The sequence below is a fragment of the Leucoraja erinacea genome, unplaced genomic scaffold, assembly GCF_028641065.1.
Source record: "Leucoraja erinacea ecotype New England unplaced genomic scaffold, Leri_hhj_1 Leri_51C, whole genome shotgun sequence".
Lineage (NCBI taxonomy): Eukaryota > Metazoa > Chordata > Chondrichthyes > Rajiformes > Rajidae > Leucoraja > Leucoraja erinaceus.
In genome coordinates, this window is record NW_026576421.1 from 447,265 (window position 1) to 460,507 (window position 13,243).

Below are 13,243 nucleotides of genomic sequence, written 5' to 3' on the forward strand. Positions count from 1 at the left end.
ACCCCCATGACTTACCTTTATGAGGCAGATGGGGCCACAGCTTATTGAACCTATGCAGTACATAGATCTACAGCAGTACTATCCCATCAATCGCATCCCCGGAGCAGTCGGAGAGGAGGAGGGGGGAGCACTGACTGGCGGAACAGCGGGTCAGGACTAGGGTACGTCGGCTGACAAACTTCTCGTCCATTTTCCTTTACAGGAATCCAAGTCGTTCGCCATGAACATGTTCCGTGGCCTGATCGTAACCGAGCAAGTTTTCCCCTTCCCCTCAGGTACGGGTTGGGTTTTCACAGATTAATTACGCAGCGTTGCTTGTGTACCAGGACCTGTCGACAATGGCAATACTTAACAGATAGAAACGTAGACAATAGGCGCAGGAGTAGAGGCCATTCGGCCCTTTGAGCCTGCATCATCCGCCATTCAATATGATCCAACTCAGTATCTTGTACCTGCCTTCTCTCCATACCCCCTGATCCCTTTAGCCACAAGGGCCACATCTAACTCCCTCTGAAATATAGCTAATGAACTGGCCTCAACTACCTTCTGTGGCAGAGAATTCCGCAGATTTGCCACTCTCTGTGTGAAAAATGTTTTTCTCATCTCGGTCCTAAAAGATGAGACATCCCAGGCATCAGTCTGGTGAATCTGTACTCCCTCTATTGGCAAGAATGTCTTTCCTCAAATTAGGAGACCAAAACTGTACGCATTACTCCAGGTGTGGTCTCTCCAAGACCCTGTACAGCTATTGATGACCTTCGAGCCAGCACCACCATTGATTGTGATCGCGGCTGATCGTACCGTGGGCACTAATGAAGACTAAACTATCAAATACAAAGAGTTTTCTTGCTCCCTTCCACAAGTGAACTAACGCCTCTCCTTCAATGTGTATTTATCCAGTTCTCACCGATGAACAAGCTCAGTTTCTCCGTGAACTGACGGGCCCCGTCAGCAGGTTCTTTGAGGTATGTTATTTAACCTCAATCCCCTCGCCCTCTCTCAATCTTCTCCCCGCACCTACACGACGTACAGGTTTGTAGATGAATTAACTTAGTATAATTGTAAATTGTCCCTCGTGTGTATAGCATAGTGTTAGTGTGTGTGGGGATCGCTGGTCAGCATGGACTCAGTGGGCCGAAGGGCCTGTTTCCACGCTGAATGTCTAAAGTCTGAACCACCTCCCATCCACAGATTCTACCATTCCCCTGTGCACAGGAGTAATGAACCTACCAACCCTTTACTTACCATGAAGAGTCTCCACCCGAAACGTCACCCAATCCTTCTCTCCAGAGATGCTGCCTGTCCCACTGAGTTACTCCAGTATTTTGTGTCTGTATCTTTGGTTTAAACCAGCACCTGCAGTTCCTTCCTGCATCTTACTTGCCTTTATGAAGCTGATGGGGGCCAGTTGGCTTATTGAATGTATGCAGAACATAGACCTCCAGCAGGACAATCCCATCAATCGCATCCTCCCTCCTAATGGTCTGAAGAAGTGTTTCGGCCCGAAACGTTGCCTATTTCCTTCGCTCCATAGATGCTGCTGCGCCCGCTGAGTTTCTCCAGCACTGTTGTCTACCTTCGATTTTCCAGCATCTGCAGGTCCTTCTTAAAAACGAATTGTCCTTGCACCTGTGCAGCCTGACAAAGCAGTCGGAGAGGAGAGGGGAGGAGGGGGGGAGCACTGACTGGGGGAACAGCGGTGACCCACTTCTTATCCCTTTCCCTAGTGTGCGGGAATCACAGGTCGGTGTGGACTCGGTGGGCCAAAGGACCTGTTTCTGCACAACTAAACCTTTATTTTTTGTAACTGCTCCCTGAGATATTGATGGTAGTACCATGAATCTGCCCCTCTGCCGATCAGAGAGGCGGGTAACATTTCGGGCAGATGCTGCTGCTGCTGCTGCTCGTGACTGGGGCCAGGGCTCCGTGAATGAACCGAGAGACACGCGTCCCCCTCTCTCCCTCCCTCCCCCCGTCCCTCCCTCCGCACCTACACCCGCCATGATAGTCTTTGCGGCCCAGAGGATGATTGGTGTGAAACGGCTCTCTCTCTCGCCCCCTTCCCCTCCGCAGGAGGTCAACGATCCAATGGCCAACGACTCTCTGGAGATGGTGGAGGATGGGACCATGCAGGGCCTGAAGGAGATGGGGGCCTTTGGTCTGCAGGTGCCCTCTGAGCTTGGGGGGCTGGGCCTTACCAACACACAGGTAAGCCCGGGCAAGGGGTGGCGGCATTCTCAGACCCAGCAGCTGGGGTCATAATGTCATGTGACAGGAGCAGAATTAGGCCATTCGGCCCATCAAGTCTATTCAGTCATTAAATCATGGCTGATCGAACACTCCCTCCTAACCCCATTCTCCTGCCTTCTCCCCGTAACCCCTGACACCTGTACCAATCAAGAATCTATCTGAAGAAGGGTCTCCACCCGAAACATCACCCATTCCTTCTCTCCAGAGATACTGCCTGTCCCGCTGAGTCACTCCAGAATTTTTTGTCTATCTTCGATTTAAACCAGCATCTGCAGTTCCTTCCTGCACCAGATTCTATCTATCTCTGCCTTAAAAATATCCATAGGCAGCCTCCACAGCCTTCTGTGACAAAGAATTCTACACATTCACCGCCCTCTGACTAAAGAAATTCCTAATTTCCTTGCTAAAGGAACATCCGTTTATTCTGAGGCTGAATAAAAGCTCCCTCTACATTCTCCAGTAGTGGAAACAATCGACAACAGGTGCAGGAGTAGAGGCCATTTGGCCCATCGAGCCAGTACCGCCATGGCTGATCATCCCCAATCAGTACCCCGTTCCTGCCTTCTCCCCATATCCCCTGACTCCGCTATCTTTAAGAGCCCTATCTAGCTCTCTCTTGAAAGCATCCAGAGAACCTGCCTCCACCGCCCTCTGAGGCAGAGACATCATATCCACATCCATTCTATCCAGGTCTTTCATTATTCGGGAGGTTTCAATGAGGTCCTTCCCCCTCCAGCGAGTGCAGGCCCAGTGCAGGCGGGTCAGGCAGTTTCCGGCACCTCAGCTGTCGTGCCTTTGCTTTGCAGTACGCTCGGCTGGTTGAGATTGTCGGCATGCATGACCTGAGTGTGGGGATCACTCTGGGGGCTCACCAGTCCATCGGCTTCAAGGGGATCCTCTTGTTTGGGAACCAGGCGCAGAAGAAAAAGTACCTTCCGAAGCTGGCTACAGGTGTGTAACATGGAGCAGTGGCGGGTTGGGTTGTGTACACTTAGACCTTAGAGATACAGCGCGGAAACAGGCCCTTCTGCCCACCGAGCCCGTGCCGACCAGCAATCATCCCGTACACTATCTCGATCCTACACACTATAGACAATAGATGCAGGAATAGATGCAGGAGTTCGAGCCAGCACCGCCATTCAATGTGATCACGGCTGATCATCCCCAATCAGTACCCCGTTCCTGCCTTCTCCCCATATCCCCTGACTCCGCTATCTTTATGAGCCCTATCTAGCTCTCTCATGAAAGCATCCAGAGAACCGGCCTCCACCGCCCTCTGAGGCAGAGAATTCCACAGACTCACCACTCTCTGTGAGAAAAAGTGTTTCCTCGTCTCCATTCTAAATGGCTTACCCCTTATTCTTAAACTGTGTGTGTGTGTGTGTGTGGCCCCTGGTTCTGGACTCCCCCAACATCGGGAACATGTTTCCTGCCTCTAGTGTATTCAAACCCTTAACAATCTTATATGTTTCAATGAGATCCCCTGGGATCATTCTTGTAAACCTCCTCTGGACCCTCTCCAGAGCCGGCACATCCGTCCTCACATATGGGGCCCCAGGTCTGTTCCTAGTGATGCACGGCGCTAGATAAATGCAGGCACCTTTTGTCCAGGTGAAACCATGGCTGCCTTCTGCCTGACGGAGTCGGCGAGCGGCTCTGACGCAGCCTCCATCAAAACCACCGCCGTCAGGAGTGACTGTGGAAAGCACTACATCCTGAACGGGAGCAAGATCTGGATCAGGTACCCGTGGGGAGGGAGGGTGGGCTGGTGTGTGGAGGGGGTGGAGGGGGTGGGGACGGATAGGGGTATGGCAGGGGGTGGGGCGGGCTGGGGTGTGGAGGGGGTGGGGTGGGCTGTCTATGGAGGGGGTGGGGGTGGTGGGGGGACGTGGGGGGGTGGGTTGAGGGGGGTGGAGGGGGTGGGGGGGCTGGGGGCATTTTTCCCCATATCCCTTGATTTCTTTAGCCCCAAGAGCTAAATCAAACTCTCTCTTGATATTCAGGGATGTGGTTCACATGCGGGCAGCTAAGAGTTTGTCGGCCATGTTCGGCATTGTGGGCCCGTTCCTGTGCTATGATCTAGGACACTTGCCCCTGAGCCGATGACTATAGATTAAAGAGTAGCCCCCGCTTGTACGCGAATGCGCGGGATTCTGTAACCACGGCCATGTGTGTTTTACAGTAACGGCGGGCTGGCGGATATCTTCACCGTCTTTGCCAAGGTGCCGGTGAAAGACGAACAGAGCGGTGAAATGAAGGACAAGATCACCACGTTCATCGTGGAGAGAGGTTTTGGTGGGGTGACCAGGTAGGGCCACGTTTAAGGTGCAAGAAAGAACTGCAGATGCTGGTTTAAATCGAAGGTAGGCACAAAATGCTGGAGTACCTCAGCGGGTGAGGCAGCATCTCTGGAGAGAAGGGATGGGTGACGTTTCGGGTTGAGACCCTTCTTCAGACCAATATATAACAATATAGTGTTTAAGAATGAACTGCAGATGCTGGAAAATAGAAGGGAGACCAAAATGCTGGAGAAACTCGGCGGGTGCAGCAGCATCTATGGAGCGAAGGAAATAGGCAACGTTTCGGGACCCGAAAACCGAAGGAAATAGGTAACGTTTCGGGTCGAAACCCGAAGGGTTTCGGGCCGAAACGTTGCCTATTTCCTTCGCTCCATAGATGCTGCTGCACCCGCTGAGTTTCTCCAGCACTTTTGTCTCCCTATAACAATACAGTATTAGGTTGAGCAGAATGCTGCCTGGATACGAGAGTATTTGCTACAAGAAAGGATTGGACAAACTTGAAATGTCTTTGGAGTATCGGAGGCTGAGGGCTGACTAAAAGCCGAGGCCTATATCCCACGCGATGTATCTTCCCCCTTTGCTCCAGCTATCGAGTTAGACCTTGATCGTATTTATGTTCAGAATTAGTGGATAGCATGCAAGACAGCAGCACGGTGGCTCAGCGGTAGAGTTGCTGCCTTACAGCGCTAGCGGCACCCGTGACTACGGGGCGCTTGTCTGTACGGAGTTTGCACGTTCTCCCCGTGACCTGCGTGGGTTTTCTCCGAGATCTTCCGTTTCCTCCCACACTGCAAAGGCGTGCAGGTTTGTAGGTTAATTGGCCTGGTGTATGTGTAAATTGTCCTTGGTGTGTGTAGGGTAATGTTAGTGTGCGGGGGGTCGCTGGTGGTCGTGGCCGATCCGCGCTGTATCTCTAAACTAAACTAAACTAAAATGTAAAATTTTGACAGGCATAGATAGGGTAGACAGTCAGAATCTTTTTGCCCAGGGTGGAGATATCAAAGACTAGAGGGTGTAGCATTAGGTTGAGAGGGGCAAAGATTAAAGGAGACATGCGGAGACATAGAGGGTGGCGGGTGCCTGCCAGGGGTGGTGGTGGTGGAGGCAGATACAATAGTGAGTGGCATTGAAGAGGCTTTGAGATATGCAGGGGACGGAGGAGGGATATGGATTGCGTGCAGGCATAGGAGACTAGTCTAACTTGGCATCATGTTCGACACAAACAGTATCTGTATGTGCCAGTAGATGGCGATGTCTGTTCACACTCAGAGACTGAGATAGAAATCAATGATCATAGAAACATAGACAATAGGTGCAGGAGTAGAGGCCATTCGGCCCTTCGAGCCTGCACCATTCGCCATTCAATATGATCATGGCTGATCATCCAACTCAGTGTCCCATCCCTGCCTTCTCTCCATACCCCCTGATCCCTTTAGCCGCAAGGGCAACATCTAACTCCCTCTTAAATATAGCCAATGAACTGTGTGGCCTCAACTACCTTCTGTGGCAGAGAGTTCCAGTGATTCACAGCTCCTGAGAGTGCAGTAAAATGCATGAGGAATTTATCCCTGTTAACTTGGTTTTTATTTAATATGACATAAATGCCAAGTACATTCAGCGATTTAGTTTTATAGATTATAGATTTATTCACATATACCTTGTATTTTGTTTGAAACCAAGAACTGCAGGTGCTGGTCAGTACACAAAGTGCTGGAGCAACTGTGTAGGTCGGGCAGTATCTCTGGAGAACGTCACCCATCCATGCCCGACCCACTGAGTTACTCCAGCACTTTGTGTCTGTCTCGAGAAGCTGTTCCGTCCGGCCTGACTCTACCATGGCCCAGCCTGACATTTATTGCTGATCTGATTGCCTTGCCAGTTCAGAGGAGTCAGACACTTGTGCGAATAGAGACAGGAGGCACAGGAATTTTTTGCCACAGACGGTGGTGGAGGCCACAAGTCAGTGAATACTTTTAAGGCAGAGCTAGATAGATTCTTGTGTTTAAGAAGGAACTGCAGATGCTGGAAAATCGAAGGTACACAAAAATGCTGGAGAAACTCAGCAGGTGCAGCAGCATCTAAAAGGAGCCTATTTTCTTCGCTCCATAGATGCTGCTGCACCCGCTGAGTTTCTCCAGCAATTTTGTGTACCATCTAAAAGGAGCATTTTTGTGTACCTTAGATAGATTCTTGATTACTACAGGTGTCAGGGGTTATGGGGAGCAGGCAGGAGAATGGGGTTAGGAGGGAAAGATAGATCAGCCACGATTGAATGGCGGGGTAGGCTCGATGGGCCGAATGGCCTAATTCTCCTATCCCTTGTGAACATGGATGGATAGCGGAGTCAAGGGATATGGGGAGAAGACAGGAGAAACTCATAGATGCTGCTGCACCCGCTGAGTTTCTCCAGCATTTTGGTGTACCTTAGATAGATTCTTGATTAGTACGGGTGTCAGGGGATATGGGGAGAAGGCTGGAGAATGGGGTTGGGAGGGAGAGATAGATCAGCCATGATTGAATGGTGGAGTAGAGTAGATAGGCCGAATGGCCATATTCTACTCCTATCCCTTATGACCTTATGAGAAGAGGGTGCTGCTGGCCTTGTCGAGGCAGCGTGGGGGCTGAGGATGGGATTTGATGATGAAGCTGAACTTTGTGCCTGTGTTTCAGTGGGCCACCGGAGAAGAAGATGGGCATTAAGGCATCCAACACGGCCGAGGTTCACTTCGACAACGTGAAGGTGCCGGTGGACAACGTGGTGGGCGAGGTTGGTGGTGGCTTCAAGGTGGCCATGAACATCCTCAACAATGGCCGCTTTGGCATGGCTGCCGCCCTCTCCGGGACCATGAAGGGAGTCATCACCCGCGCTGTGAGTGCCCCCCTCCCCCAATCCCTCGCCTAGAGTTGCTGCCTTACAGCGACACGGAGTTTGCACGTTCTCCCCGTGACCTGCGTATGTTTTCTCTGAGATCTTCGGTTTCCTCCCACACTCCAAAGATGTGCAGGTTTAGAAACATAGAAATTAGGTGCAGGAGTAGGGCCATTCGGCCCTTCGAGCCTGCACCGCCATTCAATATGATCATGGCTGATCATCCAACTCAGTATCCCGTACCTGCCTTCTCTCCATACCCTCTGATCCCCTTGGCCACAAGGGCCACATCTAACTCCCTCTTAAATATAGCCAATGAACTGGCCTCAACTACCCTCTGTGGCAGAGAGTTCCAGAGATTCACCACTCTCTGTGTGAAAAAAAAGTTCTCCTCATCTCGGTTTTAAAGGATTTCCCCCTTATCCTTAAGCTGTGACCCCTTGTCCTGGACTTCCCCAACATCGGGAACAATCTTCCTGCATCTAGCCTGTCCAACCCCTTAAGAATTCTGTAAGTTTCTATAAGATCCCCTCTCAATCTCCTAAATTGTAGGTTAATTGGTAAATGTAAAATAAAATAGTCCCTAGTGGGTGAGGGATAGTATTAATGTGCTGGGGTCGCTGGTCGGGAGGGATAGTGTTAATGTGCAGGGGTCGCTGGTCGGCACGGACCTGGTGGGCCAAAGGGACTGTTTCCGCGCTGTTTCTCTAAACTAAACTATTAACGGCATTTATAGCTCGCCATTATCAAGGATGAGTCACACCCTGGTCACTCCCTCTTTCCCCCCCCCTTCTCCCATCGGGCAAGAGGTACAGAAGTGTGAAAACGAACGCACACACACCTCCAGATTCAGGGACAGTTTCTTCCTGGCTGTTATCTGGGCAAGTGAACCGTCCTCTCACCAACTAGAGGCATTGGAGATCCTTGGAGATCTTTCTTCAGGTGGGATGTGATCCTGAGCTTTAACCCGGATCATTCCTCCCTCAGGTCGACCACGCTGCCAACCGCACCCAGTTCGGCAACAAAATCTACAACTTTGGTGCCATTCAGGAGAAGGTTGCCCACATGGCCATGCTGCAGTATGTGACAGAGGTGAGTGCAGTTTAGTTTAGAGATACAGCACGGACACGGGCCCCTTCGTCCCCACCGAATCCTCGCTGACCAGCGAGCGATCTAATCCCCGCACACCAACACTACCTCTACACACACTGTACCTCAGTCTTAAATGACCTCCCCTTTATTCTAAGACTGAGTGAGGCCCCTGGTTCTGGACTCGCCCAACATTTTTCCTGCATCTAGTCCAGTCCTTTTATAATTTTATATGTTTCTATAAGATCCCCCCCCTCATCCTTCAAAACTCCAGTGAATACAAGCCTAGTCTTTTCAATCTTTCCTCATATGACAGTCCCGCCATCCCAGGGATCAATCTGGTGAACCTACGCTGCACTGCCTCAATCACAAGGATGTCCTTCCTCAAATTAGAAGACCAAAACTGTACACAATACTCAGGATGTGGTCTCACCAGAGCCCCGTACATAGGTTTAAGGTGAGGCGGGAAATGCGGTGAGGTGATGGTCAGGTCTATGAGCTAATATCTGTTTCTGTCCCCACAGTCAATGGCCTACATGATCAGTGCAAACATGGATTCCGGAGCTGCAGACTTCCAGATAGAAGCAGCAATCAGCAAGATCTTTGCCTCCGTGAGTTGTCTTTGCGCCGCCACTTAGTATCTATCGCACTGCCACGGTTTAAAACAGTAAATCACTGCAAGGGAAAATGCACCTTGCCTCAGCTGGGGTATCACCCCCCCCCAAACCCGCTGTGCAGCTGTGGCGTGCTGGAGAGAGGAGCAGAGTTCAGCAATTATAGGATATATAGAAAATAGCTGCAGGAGTAGGCCATTTGGCCCTTCCAGCCAGCACCGCCATTCAATATGATCACGGCTGATCATCCACAATCAGTTCCCCGTTCCTGTCTTCTCCCCATATCCCTTGATTCCGTTAGTCCCTAAGAGCTAAATCAAACACTCTCTTGAAAACATCCAGTTAATCGGCCTCCACTGCCTTCTGTGGCAGAGAGTTCCACAGATTCACAACTCTCCGGGTGAAAATGATTTTCCTCATCTCACCCCATAATGGCCGACCTCTTATTCTTAAACTGTGTGGCCCCTGGTTCTGGACTCCCCCAACATGTGGAGCATTTTTCCTGCATCTAGCCTGTCCAATCCCTTAAGCAGTGTCTGCACCAGCCAGCGATCACCCGCACACTAACGACTCGTATCCCCTGACTCCGCTATCTTTTAGAGCCCTATCTAGCTCTCTCCTGAAAGTATCCAGAGAACCGGCTTCCACCGCCCACTGAGGCAGAGAATCAGACGTTGGGGCTGGGAGTGGGGGGTTGTACGCTGGCAGTGACCTTGTTCTCTCCACAGGAGGCTGCCTGGATCGTTACTGACGAGTGCATCCAGCTGATGGGCGGCATGGGCTTCATGAAGGTCAGTGTCCACCCGGCTGCTCTGTGTCTGTGTCTGCAAGAGCTTAACATGAGGGGGCAACTTATCACTGGAGGGTGGTGGGTGTATGGAGCGATCTGTCAGAGGAGGGGGTGAAGCAGGCACCATAGCAACATTTAAAAGGCTCTTCGACAAGTGCACGGATGGGTAAAGTCTGTAGGGATGTGGGCGGGTGGGACTAGTGTGGATGGGCTGAAGGGCCTCGAAGTGACTGACTCGAAGAAGATTTGAGGCTTAGAATGGGGATGATCAGCCATGATCACATTGAATGACGGTGCTGGCTCGAAGGGCCGAATGGCCCGCTGCTGCACCGATTGTCTATTGCCTATTGGCCTCTGTAAGACTGTTTATTGCACTAATGAACCAGTGTGTAGGGAGTGGATGAGAACATGGGACTAGTGTGAACGGGTGATCAATGGGCAGCATGCACTAGGTGGGCCGAAGGGCCTGTTTCCGTGCTGTGCCTCTCGAACTGGAGCCCTGCTGTCATCACGAGCCCGAGGGCTCTTCACGTTGCATTTGCAGATGTGCCAGTGATGCAGTGGAGGCCGGATGGGAACTGGATGTTTTCAAGAGAGAGTTAGATTTAGCTCTTGGGGCTAATGGAATCAAGGGATATGGAGAGTAGGCAGGAACGGGGTTACTGATCATGTTGAATGGCCTCCTCCTGCATCTATTGTCTTTGTTTCTTGCCGTAGGATGCTGGAGTTGAGCGGGTGATGCGGGATCTTCGAATCTTCCGCATCTTTGAGGGAACGAATGATATTCTCCGCCTGTTTGTTGCGTTGAACGGTATTCAGGTACGTGTTGTCCTCCAGTGGATACTGGGTGACCTTTACACCAAGCCCACAAACTCAGCGGCAAGTCACATGTGGAGTGCTGGATCAACTCCGTGTCTCAGGCCTGTCCATTCCCTCGAAAATTCCCACCGCTCTTGGTAAGAGTATAAGACCACTCTGCATCGGAGCAGCCCGTCGAGTCTGCTCCACCATTCAGCCATGGGATCTATCTTTCCCTCTCAACCCCATTCTCCTGCCTTCTCCCCGTAACCTTTGATCAAGAGCTGACTAATCTCCGCTTTTAAATAATGCCCGACGTCTTGTCCCTTGTCCTCCACGGCCGTCTGTGGCAATGTATTCCACAGATTCACCACCCTCTGACTAAAGAAATTGTTTTGTTGTTGATTACCCTAACCCTAATCCAGTCTGAAGAAGGGTCTCGACCCAAAACGTCACCTATTCCTTCGCTCCGTAGACGCTGCCTGACCCGCTGAGTTTCTCCAGCGTTTTTTATCTCCCTTTGTTGTTGGTTACGGCAGCGTATTATGCCAACGTGCTTGTTTGTGCTGCTGCTGCTTGTGAGACAGGTGAGAATGAAACACTCCTGCCGTGGGCTGATGCTGTCCTGTTCTCACACACAGAACGCAGGGAACCACCTGAAGGGTCTGCAGAGAGCCCTGAAGAACCCGGTGGGCAATGCCACGCTGCTGTTGAGCGAAGTCAGCAAGCGGGCGAGACGGTGAGTGAGGCCCGCCCGCGCCCGTCCCCCACGCACGCTACAGCAGCACCAAACGTTAACCGTTTCACCTTCCACTGGGCCAGTGCTTCCTCCACCACTCGGCTTGTACTCGCTGGAATTTAGAAGATTGAGGGGGGATCTTATAGAAACTTACAAAATTCTTAAGGGGTTGGACAGGCTAGATGCAGGAAGATTGTTCCCGATGTTGGGGAAGTCCAGGACAAGGGGCCACACACACAGTTTAAGGATAAGGGGGAAGTCTTTTAGGACCAAGATGAGAAAAACATTTTTCACACAGAGAGTGGTGAATCTGTGGAATTCTCTGCCACAGAAGGTAGTTGAGGCCACACAGTTCATTGGCTATATTTAAGAGGGCGTTAGATGTGGCCCTTGTGGCTAAAGGGATCAGGGGGTATGGAGAGAAGGCAGGTACAGGTTACTGAGTTGGATGATCAGCCATGATCATATTGAATGGCGAATGGTGCAGGCTCGAAGGGCCGAATGGCCTCTACTCCTGCACCTATTGTCTATGTTTCTATTTCCTGCTTCAATGAAGAAGCCATGTTGAGTATTTAGTTTAGTTTAGAGATACAGCACGGCAACAGGCCCTTCGGCCCATCGTGTCCTCGCCAACCAGCGATCCCCGCACACTAACACTGTCCTACACACACCAGGGGCAATTTACATTTACACCAAGCCAATTAACCTACAAAACCTGTACATCTTTGGAGTGTGAAAAAATCTCGGAGAAAACCCACACAGGTGACGGGGAGAACGTACAAACTCCGTACAGACAGCACCCGTAGTCAGGATGGAACCCGCGTCTCCGGCGCTGCAGTCAAACGCTCATCATAGGTTAACCCACTCGTTCCTGGGATCAGTGAGTCAGAGCCTGGTGCTTGTGTTGATCGGTGGCCTGGTCTGTACGTTGACACCACTCTGTCCACCTGACCAGTCCCCTTCTGTCTCTCGTATACGAAGGAACTGCAGATGCTGATTTGCATCGAAGATGGATACTAAAGGCTGCAGTAACTCAGCGGGAGAAGGAACGGGTGACGTTTCGGATCGAGACTCTTCAGCCTGGAGAATCGGGGGGGAAAAGATCCGAATCATTGCCCATTCCTCCTCTCCAGAGACGCTGCCTGTCCCACTGAGTTACTCGGGTGTTTTGTGTCTACCCCTCTGTCTCTCTTCTGGTTGCAGGAAGGTCGGGATGAGCACAGGCGTGACCCTGACCAACGTTGTTCACCCAGAACTGAGGGACAGCAGTCAGCTGGTGAGTACCACAGGGTCAATGTTACACAGAGGAGCATTAGTGGCTCGGTCACACACCCTCTCACCCCTCGCATACTCCGTCCCTCGCACACTCGCACCCCTTGCACGCTCACACCCCTCGCACACCCCTCGCACACTCACTCCTTGCATACTCCGTCCCTCGCACACTCACCCCTTGCACGCTCCCACCCCTCGCACACTCACCCCTTGCACGCTCCCACCCCTCACACGCTCCCACACTCGCCCCTCGCACATTCTCGCCCCTCGCACACTCCCACCCCTCGCACACTCACCCCTCGCACACTCAACCCTCGCATGCTCCCACCCCTTGCACACTCACCCCTCGCACACTCACCCCTCGCACACTCACCCCTTGCACGCTCCCACCCCGCACACACGCTCCCACCCCTCGCACACTCGCCCCTCGCACACTCACCCTCGCCCTTGCACGCTCCCACCCCTCGCACACTCACTCGCACACTCCCCCTTGCACGCTCCCACCCCTCGCACACACTCACC

At 51.8% G+C, this 13,243-nt stretch overlaps 1 protein-coding gene across 1 annotated transcript in view; it reads left to right on the forward strand.

The window, feature by feature from the left end:
* The window catches only part of acadvl (acyl-CoA dehydrogenase very long chain), a 28,123-nt gene that overhangs the window by 9,582 nt on the left and 5,298 nt on the right, over positions 1-13,243 (forward strand). The window contains exons 4-16 of the mRNA XM_055630727.1: positions 203-275; positions 901-965; positions 2,074-2,208; positions 3,057-3,201; positions 3,862-3,991; positions 4,433-4,558; positions 7,221-7,419; positions 8,407-8,511; positions 9,033-9,119; positions 9,851-9,913; positions 10,630-10,731; positions 11,352-11,449; positions 12,653-12,725. Coding sequence (XP_055486702.1) covers positions 203-275; positions 901-965; positions 2,074-2,208; positions 3,057-3,201; positions 3,862-3,991; positions 4,433-4,558; positions 7,221-7,419; positions 8,407-8,511; positions 9,033-9,119; positions 9,851-9,913; positions 10,630-10,731; positions 11,352-11,449; positions 12,653-12,725 — 1,401 coding nt within the window. The remainder of the gene's footprint in view (positions 1-202; positions 276-900; positions 966-2,073; positions 2,209-3,056; positions 3,202-3,861; positions 3,992-4,432; positions 4,559-7,220; positions 7,420-8,406; positions 8,512-9,032; positions 9,120-9,850; positions 9,914-10,629; positions 10,732-11,351; positions 11,450-12,652; positions 12,726-13,243) is intronic.